The sequence below is a fragment of the Athene noctua genome, chromosome 1 (assembly GCF_965140245.1).
Source record: "Athene noctua chromosome 1, bAthNoc1.hap1.1, whole genome shotgun sequence".
In the NCBI taxonomy this organism is placed as follows: domain Eukaryota; kingdom Metazoa; phylum Chordata; class Aves; order Strigiformes; family Strigidae; genus Athene; species Athene noctua.
The window spans coordinates 235,896,627-235,915,810 of NC_134037.1; the positions used below are offsets into that span (position 1 = coordinate 235,896,627).

Genomic DNA, 19,184 nt, shown 5'->3' on the forward strand with positions numbered 1-19,184 from the left:
ATAGGCTATTCAAATACACCAGTACAGAATGTTGACTAAAATATATGTGTTATATATATATATATATAGTGCACTTTTAGTTATTTTTATGAACTATTTAAATACCAGTCATTAAACTTTTCTTCCCTACTGCGGAGCTGAGAGGCAACCTGACTTAAATACTCAAGTATGCAAATGTTTATATTAGCCTTGCAGCTACTGGATTGAGAAATGTAGTTACTATATGTGCTTCCAGCCGTGCTCTTGTTTTCAGTAACTGTATTTAACAGTTTGAACTGTGTAAAATGTTAATACCAGGCTTCTAGGAAATAAACATCTGTACAAGCCTTGCTGTTGTTTTCTTTCACTGCAATGCGAGAAGTTAAGTTTCTAAAATTAAGCTATAGTTTGAATGCTGATCCAGCCTCTTCAGGAAGAGCTGTGACAGCCTGACTTGTCTCAGCACTGCTTATCATGGGAAAACTTATTTCAGGGCCTCTCTAACAGTAAAGCTTTTATTTCCAAGGAGACTGACAATAGGCTGAAGAGAGAAGGTTTTTTTCTAAACTGACACTTAATAGGATGTCTGAATAATGAGTAAATGCCATCAGCCAGTAGTATATCATTTGGGAAACTAAATTCTGTAAAGCAGACATAACAAGTTCTCCTCTGCCCAGCAGCATGGCCTTTAGCTACTAGTCACTGTAGAGAGCTCAAGAAGGCCTCTGTTTGTTATATTTGTGTCTAGGTCTTTTGTCCTACCACGCTAGTCTGCAGCCATGTGTAAAACAGTAGTGCAACTTGGTTGGGTTCCGTACGCTGCTTGTTATCAAACACACTCAGTTCAGGAGAAAATGTGTTACTGCTACTCCTATTAATAGTCTTGGCTTTGCAGTAAATCTGAAATATGTAAGACAAAATGAATTCCACCTGAATGTCTTAGTCTGAGCTGATTGTCTTCACCATCAGTAGAAAGATGTAGATGGTGTTTCTTAAACTAGATCCACTAAATCATGGTGAAAATGGCCTGTTCTCTCTCTACTGATTTACAGTGAGAATCCCAATGAGTAATTTAAATGTCCACAGGTCAGGTAAGACAAATCCCATCCTCTGTGTCTGGACATAAACAGTTCCAGGCAAAATACAACCCTCTCATCAGGAGGTGGATGACTCCTCTAAATCATGTGTCCCACAGTGTTCCCTTCCCCCTCTTAACCCATTAATAATGATAAAGCAATTCCCTTTTATGTTTCACAGAAATGGCAAGCACATACAGCTTAGCATGTTATTTCTTTTCATGTCTAGAGTCACACAGCCATTTCTCTGCTGGATTCAGCCATGTCTGGGTGTGGTATGTGCTGAAACCTCCTACTTCGTGGTGGCTTGACATAAATGGGATAATATTCAGCCTGGCTCCATAAAGTAATGTGGAAGGCATTTGGCAGTGTTCCTAAATTCTTGCTGTTTAAACATGAGGTAGCAGATCAATTCTGCATACCAGCATTGATTTACAGAAACTGAAGGCCATGAGGAATCCTTCCATTTAAACTCAGCAGGCAGTGCAAGAGCTTCTGCATTCCCAGTTACAGGCTGGAGCCCAGTCACCCTCATGCAGTGAAGGGAGCCACCAACCTGTCAAATACAGTATAAAACATTTACTACTTCTTTCCTTAGTCCATCACAAGGGCTACTGAAGCTACACTCCTCTGCATTTCTCTGTGCCGAGTGTTTTAAATTATTTTGGGCAACTTCACAAAGCCTTGAGTTTTATTTTAATGCCTCCCAATTCTTCTTCCAATTCAAAGAACACAACCTTGAGACAGCAGGTGCATATTCACAATGGGAGAGACTCTTGGCAGCAGAAAAAAAATGTTGCAGGCACCACTGCCCCATGATGAGAACACCTGAACCCAATTTGTTTTTAACAGGCCTATGGCATCTTACTTCCCTCAACAGCAGGCGCACTACAGTACTGTTACTGTGTAATTAGAAGCTTTGTGGTTACACTGTGCCAGCAGTGACACTAAGATCTTGGAGAATTGGATTTAAACTGCAGGGAGAACTCTTCCAGCACCTCCATTAGCTTCTCCTCATCCTTTGGTCAACTGTGGGTGCTTGCCAGTGGTAAGTGTGTAGGGACTGGTTGCCTGTCTGGAAGAGAAAAAATAAAGATAAAAATCCTTATGGGTACATTTAGCTACCTCTGCTAGCACAGATTTTTCTGCTAGGCTCTATACTGCCCAAATATACCTCATGGTCTTGAAGCCAGGAAACTTACTTTGTATGTATCTGTAAACAATGTTAGTTAAGCATATGTTCCAAAACAGAAATAAAACCAATTTTTTATGTATTCTGGAACTAGAGTGACTGTCCTTTAGCACAATACGACTTAGACTGGGGAGCAAGACTTCATTTTCAGCTCAGGACAGTGTAGATAAAGGAAGGCCTTATTGTGGGGTTACGCGTTATCCCTGTCACTAGTGCGACTCCAGTAGACAAAGACCAATAACTTGAGATTGTTGTTGCATGTAGAGGTTGCTTTTGCAGCAGGAGACAAGGTTTTTCCTTGCCTGCTACATAATGTTTCTAAGTGCTACACAAATTCCCCATCTGGGTCTTCGTAGTTTAGATTATTTTCAATCTTAAAATGCTTTTTTTCCTTAAAAATAGTTAAATTCTAAATGCTATAGAACTTAAGCTAATTGCTCAATCACCATAAATAGCATATATCCAACATAAAGATGTCTGACTAGATTTGCTCAATTTGATGCTTTGCTTGGTTTTCCATATCTCGTATTCCTCCCTCACTCTGAGTCAATAGAGCTATATCACCATCCATTCTAAGGGATTTTTCTCTCCAAAAACATGGTATCTAGAGCCTGTGAACCTTATGATAGTACTCTTAGACATTTATGAAGCAACAACCATCAGAGCACTGGTGGCACACTGTTAGTCTATTACAAAGTTCAACTTCTGCAGTAGCCAGCTGAGACTGAAAGAACAAGCTGTTGCAGCACTGGGCAGCAGACTTCTCTGAAAACTATCAGGCTTCCCAGGGGAACAGAGATACTTGCTCTCTGAAGAGAAAATGTAACTGGCTGCATACACCACATAACCTCTGCTCATGGAAAACTGAAGAGAGAGAAGCATGCAGAGGAACACTCCCTTTTCCATCACTGAATAGGAACTGCTTTCTACCTAACCATAGTGCTTCCAGTAGCCTGTGCTAACGTTTGGTAACCATGTGTGAAAGCCAAGTTTAGCATCACAGAGAAGATACTTCTAGTCTTTGGAAAGCAGGACTCTCAAATGTTTTTTATTTATTTTGGCAGATGCAGAGAATTCTGGTTGTACAAGTCATGTTCTTTCTTCCCATTTTTTTTCCTCAGGGGAAAAAAAAAAATAATGCTGGCTTTGGTTTGCACTCAAAGGGAACAGAATAAAAGAGGACAGAGGAAATGGAGGGAAGGTGTGACTGATTCAGAAAATGGCTGTCCTGGACCAGATGAGCAGGGTCTGTGGTAAAGTGCTCCTGCACACAAAGCCCCTTACTGAAAGGGCCTGAACAGGGCCCATAGTAAGTGGTGGTATCCAAAGGGCAGTAGGAGAGAGAAATAACTGACTTCATCACTGTTTGATAAGCACAGGACACGGACACAAAACTTCTCTTGCAGCCTTAAGAGCAGTCATGCCCAGACAAAAGCTCTCAGAAGTCAATAACTACAGCTAAAGAGCCAAGGCATGTTCCCTGTTTACTAAAGCTGGGGGTAGACAAAGGCCAAAGGCAAGAGCCTGGTGGAATTATGACCTAGAGAAAGAATAAGCAAAAGCATTAGATCAGGAAGAAAGTGATAAGAGTACGTAAAAGACAAAGCCTGGTTCTACAAAGACGACTGACCAGCTGTGATGTGAGGTTTGTGCAGGCACCACATTATGACATAAAAAAGGTCTGGTTAAATATCTGTCAACTAACCCTGTGTGACTGTCTGGGAGGGGACAGAAAGGACAAAGTCAATCCAACTCTGGAAAAGTCTGAATTTCCTGCTTGCTCCACCTAGGAACTCAGTGAATCAGGATTTGAGTGCCACATCCAACAAAAGTACTGAGCTTCTGTAAGCAGTTACTCTGAGCTTTGTCCTTCTCCTTCTGGACTGACCTGCATCACCATTAAGACATCTATGCTTCCTGCTGCTCCTACTAAGATGCCTGTCATTAGCCTGGGAGAAATGAAAGACTCCGCCCTGTTTTTACACCACCTATGCTTGCAGTGCCAAAAATGCCACTGTGCTCAAGTCTCTGCCTAGCATTAGAGAAAAGGGGAATTGGCAGTTTTAACCGGCATGGAATGGTAGGAAGAGCCTGTCAAAGCAAAGCCAACCCCCAGTGCTCCGTGAGAAGGATGGTAGTTTCCCAGATCATAAAAGATGCTGTTTGACTCCTGTGACTCACCCTCCCTTGGCACAGTCCTGCATACAGCCATTTTAATTAAAAAAAAAAAAAAATCCACCCTAAAGAAATGCTTTGAAGTCTCTGTCAGCTACTTTAGAGGACAAAAGCAGGAAAGTAACAACTTAACACAGTCATTCTCTGGTTGCACAATGCTCACTTGAGCCTTATAGTCTTGGAATATTTTGAGAAATACTTTATCCTTTGAACAAGGGTTGCTTAGTGGAGCCTTCATCCCCTTCTAGGCCAGATGGGGATTCTACAGTTCAGACAGCTTAGGTTTCTCCCCTGCTACACAGTGTAAGATGCTGCTGCCTTACCTTGGAAGAACAAGCCGCTTGGTAACTTCGTGGCTTCCCATGATACTGCCAACCATACAACAGTATCAGCTCCCTGCGTCTCTGTGCGCAGGGTATTCTTCATCTTCTGATAGAAGTCTGGGATTGATGATCTCACTGCTAGAAAGAAGAATACCAGTGGAATGGTGGTCTGCCATGCGAGACTTTTTTATTTAAAAAAAAAGAGCAGCTTCAAACTGCCATTGTGAGTAGGAGGAAGAGAAGGCATCCCAGAGTTTACAGAAGAGAACAAGTATTTCCCCATAGGTAGGAGTATGATGACTTGGGGTGGAATAGTGCTAATTGCCAGATGATCCACCAGTTGTTTGGGTCAAATTACAGGGACAAAACTAGTAGGAACTGAGAACAGGATTGGCAAGAGGTTCCTGAGCCAATTTCATTCTAAACTGCAAAGAAGTGAGACATGGGGGAATCAGAAATACCAAAACCCAGGTATTCTAACAGGATTTCTAGCTCTTATTTCCTCACCTGTTTTAGAAAATCAGTTGCAGTATTGTATTTAGGAACTGTACAGTGAACAGTGCCTAAACCAAACACATAAACATTTAAACTCTGGTTTCTTTTTATTTTGTCCAAAAGGTTGTCACGGTTTAAACCCAGCTGGCAGGCAAACACCACGCAGCTGTTTGTTGACTCTCCCCCACTCCCAGTGAATGGGGGAGGGAATTGAAGGGTTAAGGGTAAGGAGACTCACAGGTTGAGATAAAAACAATTTAATAATTGAAATAAAATAAAATAATTATAATAGTAATAACAGAAAACACAAACAAGAAATGCACAATGTGACTGCTCATCACCTGCTGACCAATGCCCAGCCTGTTCTTGGCTTGTGATCCCAGAGAAGAAGCCTGAAGCCACAATCCCAGAAGCCAGCGTGAGCTTTCCAATCAACCCTTATCTATATACTGAGCATGATGTTAGATGATATGGAATATTCCATCGTCCAATTTGGGTTTGTTGTTTTGGCTATGCTCCCTCACAGCTTCTTTTGTACCTGTGCACTAACAGGACATGAGAAATTGAAAAGTCCTTGATTTCTTAGCAACAGCTAAAAACGTCAGTACATTATCTACATTCTTCTCATATCAGATACTGAATATGAGATAGAGAGATAGAGAAGAATCAGATTCTTCTCATATCCCATACTGAATCCAAAACACAGCACTATTCTAGCTACTAAGAAGGAGAAAAAAAAGTATTAGCTCTATCTGAGCCAAAACAAGGACACAGGTGATGACTGAAGGTCCATCTCCTGCAGCTGTTGATTTTTGGAGGTTGGAGAGTCCTTGAACTTTAAGGTGGGATAACTATGGTTCATTAGGCTTGAAATCCACCAAGGATGTGCAAAAATAAATGTATTTTCAAGAAAAAGAATTACAAGGATTTTTAGTTGGAAAAGGCAGTTTTCAAGCATAAAATAGATGGGGAAGTGCTTCTGTCATCAGAACCAAATCTGCAAAACTGCATCCCTAGAAAAAACCTAGAGATCAGATTGCTAGCCTGCACTCCAAGCTTGGGTGTTAAGGGCTGGTAATACGGCGGCATGCAACATGCATACTGGATAACTGATGCTGGCCCACCTGCTGAGACACAGTCACTGAAGAACAGCTGCAGCTCAGACAAAGAGCTGTCTGGCCAAACACACTGTTTCTCAAAGGCAGTAAATGTTTAGAGGAAGAGCAGAGGAACAGGTCTTGCAAAATGGTGTCTGCTCCATTTTTCTACATGTCCTCACAAATTCCCAATGTCTGCATGTTGATACTTACAGAGGCAGAAGTTCTGTCTGTGTATTTAACAGTCCCACTACAGATGTAACTTAAAAGTTAGCTTAAAGCATTATGGGTCTGCTGTGCATTTGTGTGGGGCTGGAACCATTCACTGTGCATTATTATTTTCCAGATATACACAGATAGCAGACACTGCAGAACAGAGTTACCAAGGGGGTACAAAACAACTTCACACACCAGTTTGAAGCCAAGAAATCACTGCACCTGTTGGAGAAATCTACCAGAGTTTCATTTATCTTTACTTTAGACTAAGCCTGATAAAAAAAAATGTAGTCAGTGTCAAGCAGATGTTACCTGGAGTGTCTGCCCAGCCAGGATGCATAACAGAGAAATGGATGTTTCTGTGAGCTTTTGCCCATTGTTCTGTCAAGACAACTCACTGTCTCTAGGGTAGAGCAAAAAGAGCCAGACTAGCATCAAGTTCAATAGCCTGTCCACCAAGTTAGTTCCCAGGGAGATAAACTAGATCAAACATGCTGTAAATACCAGGGCATTTATGTATAGCAGAAATAGACCCTTGCTCATCCTGACTGGATTTACTGGATAATTTTGTCAGACACCACCATGGTCACTGCAATCCATATCCTGGCCACAAGCTTTCTTTTAAAGCAGTTACACTGCTTTTACTGACCACATCTACATGTAAGAACTAAGCAGGCAAAAAGGATTTGTCAGCTAAAGACAGTCTTCCCCCTTGAGACTTACATCAAGTCAAATGAAAGTATAGCCATGCTCTCTGTGCAAGATGGTATGCACTTGTAAGTACACACTATCATACTACTGGAGATTATTTCCTGTGTGTCTCTGCACAGGCTGGATGAAATAGGAAAGCAACAGTGAACAACAGGCCTTTTACAAGGCAGATGGTATAAGCTGCCTAGCAAACAAGTGCTGAGCTTTGTTTTCAAAACCATGGACTGTACCTTATTTTGTGCATACACCACAGTTCCACCAAATGACCCATTTCCCAACTGCAAGTCAGATATGTTTAATTTTTGAACTAGCATGTCCCCAGAAGAGACATCTGTAATCGAATGAAAAGGAAATTAACAAAAAACAAAACCAGGAACTCCCCACAATCGCACTCATGCACGCCATGTGGTCTTCAGGCCATACCTGGAAGTCCCTTGGGAGCAGGATTCCTCTACATACTCTTTGCACTATGCTTGTGCTCATGTGTAGAGCATACCTGGAGATGGAAGAAATAGAATTTTTTTTTTTAGAAAGTGATTTTCATTCAAAGTGGTGTTGTCTCCTTCAGGGAACTTTGTGCTTTCTCCTTTTGAAAAGTAATTGAGACAAAGAAAATAGCACTACTTGTATTTTGTACGCTTGGCATTTATAGCAGCTAATCAGAAAACAAGAGGCTGTAATAAACTCGGGAAAATTAATTTTTTAAAATATATGTGTTGTTCTATTTTACACCAAGATCTGTAAGGTTCTCTTATATTCCCGTATAGGTACTTTGCACTACGCTGCATGAGATAATTTGCCCCAGGGAAAGCAGAAGGGGAAGTTTCCAAAGCAAGTGTTTTACCCTGATTTCCAATGAAGAGTTGAGAGTAGCAAGCACAAGGTTTGCCTTGGAGAAGGAGGTTGTTAGCAAAATCCAACAGGATTCTAAAGATGCTTACAGCATTATAACTAATCCTGCATTGCTAGCACAGTCGAAGAAATGCTGTCACAAACCAGAAAGTGAGAATAGTAAAACATTTTTCAACAGCATGGCAGACTCACCACTCTGGCATCAGCTGCTTTTTCCAGGAGGGGCAGCAGGGCAGTTGTCAGAACATAGGTACCTAAAAAACAGAAAAGCACCAATATTAACTTTTATTTTCAAAGCAGCTTTCTTCTCTCCCCACCCTCTATAACAACTCAAAACCCAAAGTCTCTTTATTTCTGAAACTTGATCTGAATTTAATGATGGGGGGTATTTTGCTGCTTTATCTGCAATATGCCAACTCAACTTGTAGTGGTCCACATGGCTGCATACTTAGCAAAAGGCACACCAGTTATTCAATAGACTTCTATGCACTGTACGTACAGAGAAAACTGCCCACTGCATTCAGCTATGACTCTGAAGGCAAAATGGCTCAGGTATGGATTTCCCTGGGGGTGAGGTGATGCCAGTGAAGAAACCCAGAATGCATTTCCCCTCCATGTATGGCATATCTATGCCAGGTCACGAACAAGAGAAGGAAATTGTGCTTCAACACATTCATGTTTCTTAGGCCCTTGCACATGCACTTAAAACTCATCCATTTTTGCCTTCTCACTGTGAAATCACTCAGAGTACACTGACACTTTGCATGTTGCACACAAAAACTGCCTCTTAAACCCCCCAGCATGACTATTACAGAAGATAAAGAAACCTTGCAGGGAAAAATATTAATGTTGCATGCCCAAGGCTGAGATAAGATTACTTGGGGAAATGTAACTGTGTCCTTCCCCACTTTTATCACATTCATTTAGCATAGATTGGTACACACTGCACAAATATATTCCCTTACAGCTGTTACCATGACCAGCAAAGTTTGTTATTCAAAACACTCTTCAATTGCTAGTGTACTTGATTCAGACACACCTAGTGATGTTTCACCCGCTCAACTGCAACACGGGGATTTTTGTTTGTTTTTATCTCTTCAGAGATATTTTCTGGTTTTTCTCTTTAAACTGTATTTTAAATTTGTTTAATTCAAAATTATTTTAGCCCCATTTAGTCTAATGTTTCTGCACTGAGTATAATACTTTCCTCTCATCTTTTCACAAATGGCTCTAGTTCAACAATTCTATGTCAATGATAAACATATTTTTTCCATGAGCTACCAAGGCCATGTTTTTCACTAGACATGAAGACTTCAGCATGTGTCTTTAGAACCTCTCTTCCACGCGGCAATGAGATCACCCAGTTAAGATACAGCATGTTTATAAATACGCTACCAAAAACAAACGTGTTACATGCTTGGTGAACAAACTGTTCAGTTCCCCCGTCAGTCACAGCAGTCTTCATTTTCTCTATATAATCAGAGGGACATCCATATGCACACAATATATTTAAAACCCTGGCAAATCAAACAAAGCAAATGCACAGCAGATGAGTAAATGCAGCCTGCCTTCAGCAGAAAATGCAAGCAAAAGCAGTTGCCAGTGAATAACAAGAGTCCGTACATCTCCCCTGGTAGTGGCAGGAGACTGAACAATGACATCATTAGGACAGGAACTACTGCTGATTGTCATGGGAGACTGCCACGATGAAAAAAAAAAAAAAAAAAAAAATCACTTCAGTACAAGCTGAGAGCCTGGATTAAATTTTGATTTGCTATGGATTCTTTAAATGCAAAGTCACATCATGTCTTGGTTAAATTAACTGCATCTCCTAAAGGCAGAGCCGCAATGCACCAGCTATGACAATGCTTGATTTTACTGTCCCACAGATTAAATTACAGATTTAAGGGGCTTCATGTTGATTTGTTAATTCCAAAGGGATGCAGAGATGAATGCACTAACATTGCCTTATTAACAACTAAGTTTTGTTGTTTTCCAGCAGGATGAGAGAAATGTTCAATGTCAAAAATCCTGCTTATAGCAACTACAACTTGTCAGAAGTTTATGCACTTATTTAAAACCACAAACTAACTGCAAAGCCAAAGTCTCCTCTCTTCCTCAAGTTTATTAAGAATTCAGTAAATCCCACAGAGTCAAAGCATTCCATCCTTTTGCCCCACAAAACCACTTGCTCATTTGCTTTGACACAACACAAAAAGACTAGTTTTAATCCCAGTTTCCTATGGTAAGCACTAGTATCTCAAAACACACAGATGCAATGGATCAGGCATTAAGACTGCAGCATTTCATTTCTCCTACTACAAAATATTTCACCAACTATTTTAAGTGTTTGAACACAAACTCCTTAGTACTTTAACAAATATACTTGAATATTATACATTCTTATTTGCATGAGCTGGTCTGTCAGGCAAAACAGCCTGGACAAGAAATATAGTACAATAATAGTAGAATAGATATGCCTTATTAATAAGGTATAGTGTTGGCTGGAATACATCATCATCAATTGAAACCTCCACATTTTTATTCACATAAAGGCTGGCACACAGTTTGATAGTTGTGATCAAACAAATAGGAAGAATGATAAGTGCAGCCAGTGTAGAGGCCTGGCACAGTCATATACCTCATGGCATGTAATTTGCCAAGCACAGCTGTATTGCAGCACGCAATAATACAGAAATTAATTTCTAACTAAAAGGGGAAGCTACAAATGAATGCACTGCCTGCCACAGTCCTTATAAAAGCATGAATTGTATTAACAGTATAAAAACAAAAAGGGAAAATCTTATTTTTAGTAAAAAAAAATTTTGCAAGGAAAACCAAGACAGATTTGATAGCAAAAACTAGTCCCCTCTCCCCGCACTTAAGAAAATCAAGATAATATGCAAATGGCATACCTTTTTACCAATAATTTATTACTAACAACAGTCTACTAGACAGCTGCCTTTCCAAAATGAACACTTTAGCATTCTAGTACATTTCCTTGACACAAAAATAATTTTTGTCTGTTAAAGGAGAAACCTCCTTCCACAGACCTTAGTTAAAAATGATAAAGCATATCAAACACGATCAATGTTTAATTATCCCTGTGTTCAAACTTTACAGATGTTTTGAGGTTTCTTTTTATTTTAATTGTTTAAAGAGATCACAAAAGAACACAAAGGTGCATGGAGGGAAAGGCAGTGATCAGCAGTGATGTGCCTTGCACTGAAAGCATTAAGGTATCATGGTGATCGTGCCCCTCCTCTGAGAGGACCTAAGAGGATTCTGCCAGAAGCAAAGGAAGACCCTTCTTCCCAGAAAACAAGAACTGCCACTACTCCAGTGGGATTCTGGAGGAAGCATGTCCTTGTCTCAAGCAGATACTTTGTCAATGGAGATGCTCAGCCTTGAGGCCACCAGTTTCCTAGTGCCTGTTCCCCAACAGTTGCACCCACGACACAGGAGGAACAGAGAGCCCTCTGGGACACATGGCACTGGGAGCAGGATATTTTTGTCTAACAGTTCTCCTGGACTATGGCCCATGTCTTGCACAGGTCTGAGTGGCTGTGGAAAAGAGCAGACTACTTTGAATTACTCACATGGCAGAAACTTGAGCAGCAGCCTCTCTCACACACTCATCTCAGACCCGGGAGGCAGGGAGCTATGAATACACCTACAAGGCAGTGCTGGACATAGAGCTGTACTACCTTCATCTGTGACTGTGTGACAGGCCAGACTCTTACACATCATTTTTTTCTGCAGCTGAAAGGTATATTGTCTACATGGCCTGAAACCTTGAATCCCACTGGTGTAATGGTGGGGAAAAAAAAAAAAAAAAATTGCAGTGAAATGGTATATAACACTTCCCTTTAAAAAGGAGTATTTGCTGTGCCACAAAGGAGTCCAACAAGACAAATTCAGGATTTTGCTCAGAAGCAGCAGGAATGCAGAAGAGGGCAAGTAACCATCCAGTCTATCACCCCCACGTACAAGATTTCATCTTGCCCTTGCTGAACTCTACTGAGGTGAAAAGTTGACTGGAGAAACCTACTGGACAAACTACAGCCCTGTTCAGTGTAATGAGGTTTGACACAGTACTTGCTGGCCATGTTTTCTCCAGTTAAAGAGGCTCCTGGGATTGACATACAATTTCTTTTAAAGATAAACATCCTCTCAACATTTGCTTTTCTTTGGAAAAATTCCTGTAAGTTTTATATCTTGAAACTGAGCTCACATAATAGAAAATCATGTATAATTCCATGTAATTAAAATCTTCCTATAAGGATAGAGCAGCTCCACCACTACACACCATTCAACCAACTCTATCATATAGTAGATTAGACGGTGTGGGTTGTCAGTCTGTGCATTACACACGGTAATTTCAGTAAAAGCAATGAGCATGGCACTTAATGAGAACACACTTTGTTCATATACACTCCCTCTCAAGTGCTTATCACATTAATGTTTTCTCAAGTTCCATGTTTACTTGCCTCCCCAAAAAACAAAATTGAATCACCATGCATTCCCTCATGGCCAGTTTTGTAATTGCTCCACTTGATCCAAAAATCTTCTCAACTTAGTTGAGTAATATGATATCATGCTCTAATTAATAACTCACATTTTTAACTTCATACAGTGAACTCCTCTGTCAACCTGGATGAGCAATAATTCAGCGGTTTCACAATCACAGAGTAAAACTTTAATCATGCAAGTGTAGAAAATGAGGAGCTGTTATGGCGATGAACAAATACTACGCTAACTTTGCTTTTAAAATAAAAACACCTGCAAAAATCAGCCTGTCTGCTTCAGCAGAGAGGGAACAATCCAGGAGGTTCCTGGAATGTGTGGAGGGTAACTTCCTCACACAGCTGGTGAGTGAGCCGACCAGGGAAGGTGCCCTTCTGGACCTGCTGCTTGTGAACAGGGAAGAGCTTGTGGGGGAGGTAAAGGCTGGAGGCCGTCTAGGGTGCAGTGACCGTGAGATGGTTGAGTTTTCGATCCTTGGAGAAACAAAGAGAGGGGTTAGTAAAACTGCCACCTTAGACTTCCGCAGGGCTAACTTTGACCTGTTCAAAAGACAGATTAACAAAATCCCTTGGGAGGCTGCCTTGAAGGAAATGGGAGTCCAGGAAGGCTGGACATACTTCAAGAGAGAAGTCCTAAAGGCACAGGAGCAGGCTGTGCCCGTGTGCTGAAAAACGAGCAGGCGGGGAAGGAGACCAGCCTGGCTAAACAGGGACCTTTGGCTGGATCTCAAGAACAAAAGGGGAATCTATTGCCTTTGGAAGAGGGGCCAGGTCTCTCACGAAGACTATAAAGATGTAGTGAAGTTATTCAGGGACAACATTAGGAGAGCCAAGGCACATCTAGAGCTCAACTTGGCTACAGCTGTTAAGGATAATAAAAAATGTTTCTATAAATTCATTAACAGCAAAAGGAGGATTAGGGAAAATCTCCCTCCTTTACTGGATGCAGAGGGAAACATGGTAACAAAGGATGAGGAAAAGGCTGAGGTGCTCAACGCCTACTTTGCCTCAGTCTTTAGCAGTGGAACTGGCTGTTCCCTGGACACCCAGCCTCATGAGCTGGGAGATGGGGAGGGGACGCAGACTGAGGTCAGAACAGTGGAAGAGGAGGTGGTCAGAGACCTGCTGCACCACTTGGATGCACACAACTCTGTGGGACCGGATGGGTTACACCCAAGGGTGCTGAGGGAGTTGGCAGATGTGCTCGCCAAGTCGCTGTCCATGATTTACCTGAAATCATGGCTACCTGGGGAGGTGCCATTGGACTGGAGGGTGGCAAATGTGACACCCATCTACAAGAAAGGCAGAAAGGAAGATCCAGGAAACTATAGACCTGTCAGCCTGACCTTGGTGCCAGGGAAGGTCATGGAGCAGGTCATCTCGGGTGCCATTAAAAGTCATATAATGGACAACCAGGGGATCAGGTCTAGTCAGCATGGGTTTATGAAAGGCAGGTCCTGCTTGACAAACCTGATCTCCTTCTATGACAAAATGACCTAACTATTGGACAAGGAGAAAGCTGTGGATATTGTCTACCTGGATTTTTGAAAAGCATTCAACACAGTTCACCATAGGTTTCTCATATTAAAACTGGCTGCCCATGGCCTGGATGAGCAAACGGTCTGCTGGGTCAAGCACTGGCTGGCTGGATGGTCCCAGAGAGTGGTGGTCAATGGAGCTGAATCCAGCTGGCAGCCCGTCACAAGTGGTGTTCCTCAGGGCTCGGTGTTGGGACCATTTCTGTTCAACATCTTTACTGATGATCTTGATAAGGACATAGAGTGTATTATCAGTAAATTCCCAGATGACACCAAGTTAAGTGGGAGTGTCAATCTGCATGTGGATAGGGAGGCTCTACAGGGAGACTTGGATAGATTGGCTCAGTGGGCCAACATTAACGGGATGAGCTTCAACAAGGCCACGTGCCAGGTCCTGCACTTGGGCCACAACAACCCCCTGCATGGCTACAGGCTTGGGGAGGTGTGGCTGGAGAGCTGTCTGGAAGAAAAGGATCTGGGGGTTCTCATTGACAAGCAGCTGAACATGAGCCAGCAGTGTGCCCGGGTGGCCAAGAAAGCCAACGGCATCCTGGCTTGGATTAGAAATAGTGTGGCCAGCAGAAGTAGGGAGGTGACAGTCCCCCTGTGCTCTGCACTGGTGACGCCACACCTGGAGGATTGTGACCAGTTTTGGGCACCTCAATACGAGAGAGATAGCGAGGTGCTGGAGCGAGTGCAGAGGAGGGCAACAAAGCTGGTGAAGGGCCTGGAGAATAAATCCTATGAGGAGCGACTGAAGGAGCTGGGACTGTTCAGTCTGAGGAAGAGAAGGCTGAGGGGAGACCTCATCACTCTCTACAGCTACCTGAAAGGACGTTGTAGAGAGGCTGGTGCTGGTCTCTTCTCACAGGTAACTAGTGACAGAACAAGAGGGAATGGCTTTAAACTCCAACAGGGGAGGTTTAGGCTGGACATTATGAAAATATTTTTTACAGAAAGAGTGGTCAGACAGAATAGGCTGCCCAGGGAGGTGGTGGAGTCACCATCCCTGGATGTGTTTAAGTGTCGTTTGGATGAGATGTTGGGGGATATGGTGTAGGGGAGAACTTTGCAGAGTAGGGCTGATGGTTGGACTCGATGATCCCAAGGGTCTTTTCCAACCTGAATGATTCTGTGATAAACTCCTAAATAAAACTGGGCTATTTGTCTCACAACCCAAAGTAGAAGCTGAGGTGACTCTATTGAAAACACTATTCTTCGGTCTTGTGGGAAGGTAGCTCTGCACATTCTTGCAACAGTTAGTTGACCATGGATCTCACCATCTCAGTCACAGCGTAACCAAGATGAAAACTATCCCCATGCAAGGGACAGAAGTCAACAGTGTATTAGACACTGGTATTTCCCACAGAAAGCTACAAATCTTTCTGTACTAGAACATGAAACTAAGCAAAACATAGAACAACCCTCACAGAAAATATAAACAAACACTGTGAAGGCAGATTTCCAAAATGCTGGTGGTGTAACTCAGCTTTAGCCTGCTAAAAACCTGGAAGACTCCTTAGGATTCATCTATCAGATTTGGAAATCAACAGGATATCCCATATAATAATAGTACATGAACACATACTTCTATCCGCTTTACAGTGACCCCAAAAACCTGTACTTTAAAATTGATTTATGAAGAAAATTACGGTTTCAGCAGAAGTAATATTGTAAAGCCACTACCTTTTTACAACATCAAATTAATTGATGCAATTATTGCAGACCCAAGTGTCTTGGTGGATTCTAGAATAGTTTTTGCTTGATGTTCTATTTGGCAATTAGTGGTAAATTGTTGGTGAGGTTTTTAATCTGCTAACATTCAGATAAGGGCAGGCAGCCAGCACCACATTCAGTGAAGTTTTCCATCTGCCTGAGCTTTGCAGTATTATTAGGAGCAGTGTTATTTCAACTGTGAAAAAAGTGGGAACAGAAAAAAAACAACAAACTTTTATTGTACAGATTTTAATGGCTCATTCATCTGGTAAAATCAGCTAAACTGGCTTGCTTTTCTTATGTCCAAGTCTTAAAAAAAAAAAAAAAAAAAAAATCACACCAAAACCAAATAACAAACTAACATTCTTCCTTGACCTGGTTATCTTTTCAAGCCTTCAATTTATACAGTTCCAAGCAAGGGACATCCCTGAGTACAGGATCAGGAATGAAATTTTAGTGTGCTGTCTCTGAGGGCCAATTGCACCACACTAGCAGTAACTGAGAGTGTATGGGAAGAGCTAATGAACATGAAAGACAAAACAAAGGTTTACATTTCCCTTGAATTACAAAGTTCAGCTCAATAAGGGTTTGTCTGTGTCCTGGGAACCTAGGCTGCAGTAGAGCTAGCTGATTTGCAATTATACTCAACCTTATCCTTTCACATAGCACCTCTCATCCATAAGTCTCAAAGCTCTTCAGAAAAAAAATCAGTACCATAGTCTCCTTTTCACAGGTAAGGTTGTCATGCCAAAGCTCAGGCACCGACCTTATGGCAGACTGACAGCTGGTATCCAAGTTGCCTGACTTCCAAGTAGTTCAGAACACACTCCACCAGGCAACACTGGCTTCTGTGAAACACCAGATAGATATGGTTTATGTGTGGGGAAGGGACTGGCAAATATCTATACAGGTTAGGCAATTTGCCATACTGCTACTGTGGTAGAAAAGCATCTTATTTCCTCTGGCCCTACCCCTCCTTGCACAGAGAGTAAATGTATATGGCTATATTATTAAAACATGAGAGCACTTAGATTGAAGAAAAGATGCATACTAGAAGCATCACTTATTTATCTCTGAGTGTGTTTTAGCATCCCCTTGGCTGGTAAGTAGCAATAAAAATGTAACATATATGCCATTTTTCCATGTCAAGCAAGAAGATGTGTTGAGTAAAAGTAAAGTGAGGCAGGCTATAAAATAGAGGAACAAAGGTTGTTTCAACTAAGTGTCTAGTGCTTAAATAAGAACATGCTGCTGTTGCCTGCCAATGCTGACAGATTTTTTTCCAAAATGACTGAATACTCCCAGTTTGAATAGTCTTTGTTGGAACTTTTACTAAAACAAGCAAAATAAAATTTGAAAAAAAAGGAAAAAAAGAAAAAGTAGTGTTGACTCAGAAGTCTGCAAGTCTTGTCAGCAGAAATGATTGCTTGTCACTGCCCAGTTCCTGGATACAACCCTGACTACAAGGCCAGCCCTCAGGAGGAAAAAAAGGCAACACAAAAGCTAAAGGTAACACAAATAAAATCTGCCCATCAGGATTGGCAGCTCCCCAGGAAATCTGCCCACATTACCCCAAGCCAGTCAGTCACTCAATTTCATACTGAAGGTATGATTCAATCAACAATGTGCCACTTCAGACTCGTGTCTGGCTAGTGCTCCCACATTACAGTGTAAGTGCTCCACAGCTATTCTGCTCTCTACACCTTCACTGAGCGCCAACAATCAAAGCAATAATTCTCAGGGATCTATCAGGGTAAAAAAGGTAAGATATTCCATGTGACAGCAACAACAGAACCACAACAAGCTACACAGCATTTGTGACTGAGCCCCATTTTAAGGATGCTAGGCACCAGCACACAGATATGGCTGCCGCTGCCTGCTCGAAGGAGTTTACAGTTTGAACCCGAATATTAGACAAATCATACAAAGCCTGAACTATCAATGTGCATTTTGTATTCTCATGACTCTCACCCACCTGTATATTCTGACAATACCACAGAGGACTCTGCACCTCCTACTTTGTGAACTGTCCTCAATTAGCCAGTCAGTGGTGTTTCACATTAAGGGTAGTTTACTTCCTGTTCTTCTACATATTCATCTTACCTACCACAGGACTTATGCATTCATTTTTGTCCCATATATGTCCAGGAAAGGATCAGGATATAAACTATGTTTCACAAGTCAGATGATCAATTAGAACTGAACTCTAACATCCATGATGCTCGAAAACAGATTAACAAGTCAGTCAAGAGGAAAATACTCCTAGCCTGGAACTAAAGGCTCCACAGCATTTTAGACACCTAAATGAGCAATTCTATAGCTTATATAAATGTTAATCAGGTATCGGATAGAGAATTCAAAGACTTTGCCTGGCATTTAAAGCATGTAATAGTTCAGAGTCTTCCATTCTTAGACAGTTACAACCTACACACTACTTTACTAGACCAGAGCTAAGATCCAGGGTAGAAACAAATCAGGAAAGAAAGATGGAAGGAACACTCTGCATGTGAAGATCTGTAAAAAAAAAATTTAAAAATTCTACCTTATGACTGCCCGATTTCTGCAGAAATAAGTTATTGACTCCATGCTGCTGCTCAGGGGGACAACTGCAGATTTTCAAAACAGAGGCCCTGAGCTCCTGTCACCCTTCAGGCTTTAGCTTTTCTGGGGAAAGAGGCAGAGGGGTGAATTTAGTTTGTTCTCTCAGACCCCATTCTAGTTTACAGCCAACCTATGTATCAGCCACAACTAATTTAGGGTTAGTTTTTCTCTGGGAACCTATAACCACAGATGGTAACTGATACAGAAATAACTTCCCCAAAGTAAAGCACACCCTAGTGCTTAGGGAAATGACTTAACTCAGCACCTACTTTGACAGACATTTCTCCATACAGATTTCTCCTACTATGACTCCAGTAGATATGATTTATGACCCAATCTCTGAATTTGAAGGAAAATACCTGCACTGTTGATAGCACTGGTCCTTCAGGTGTGTCTGACCTGCAAACACAGAAGCTTTCTCTTGCACAGACAGCCTCTTCTAGCTCAACCAAGTCCCACTTTGTTCTAAAAGCTTCAAAATCTAATCCTTACTGTTGCTTAGAAAGAATCAGTCTGAGCAAACAACCCAGTCCTTGTCTGAACTCTGCCAAAGTTGGACAGCAGAGGATGACTTACCTGTTTTTCCTGATCTGCTCAAATGTTCAATCACCTCTTTGACCTTCTTATACAGTCATGCAGCAAGAGATACAAAATTAACAAAGGAGATATATATGTAACATTCATAGG

At 41.6% G+C, this 19,184-nt stretch overlaps 1 protein-coding gene across 1 annotated transcript in view; it reads right to left on the reverse strand.

Moving 5' to 3' along the window:
* Positions 1-1,967: 1,967 nt before the first annotated feature.
* DHRS12 (dehydrogenase/reductase 12) overlaps positions 1,968-19,184 on the reverse strand; it is a 32,394-nt gene continuing 15,177 nt past the window's right edge. The window contains 6 exon segments of the mRNA XM_074901318.1: positions 1,968-2,130; positions 4,746-4,883; positions 6,866-6,956; positions 7,483-7,595; positions 8,305-8,370; positions 19,074-19,087. Of these exon segments, the coding sequence (XP_074757419.1) occupies positions 2,003-2,130; positions 4,746-4,883; positions 6,866-6,956; positions 7,483-7,595; positions 8,305-8,370; positions 19,074-19,087 (550 nt within the window). The 3' untranslated portion in view covers positions 1,968-2,002.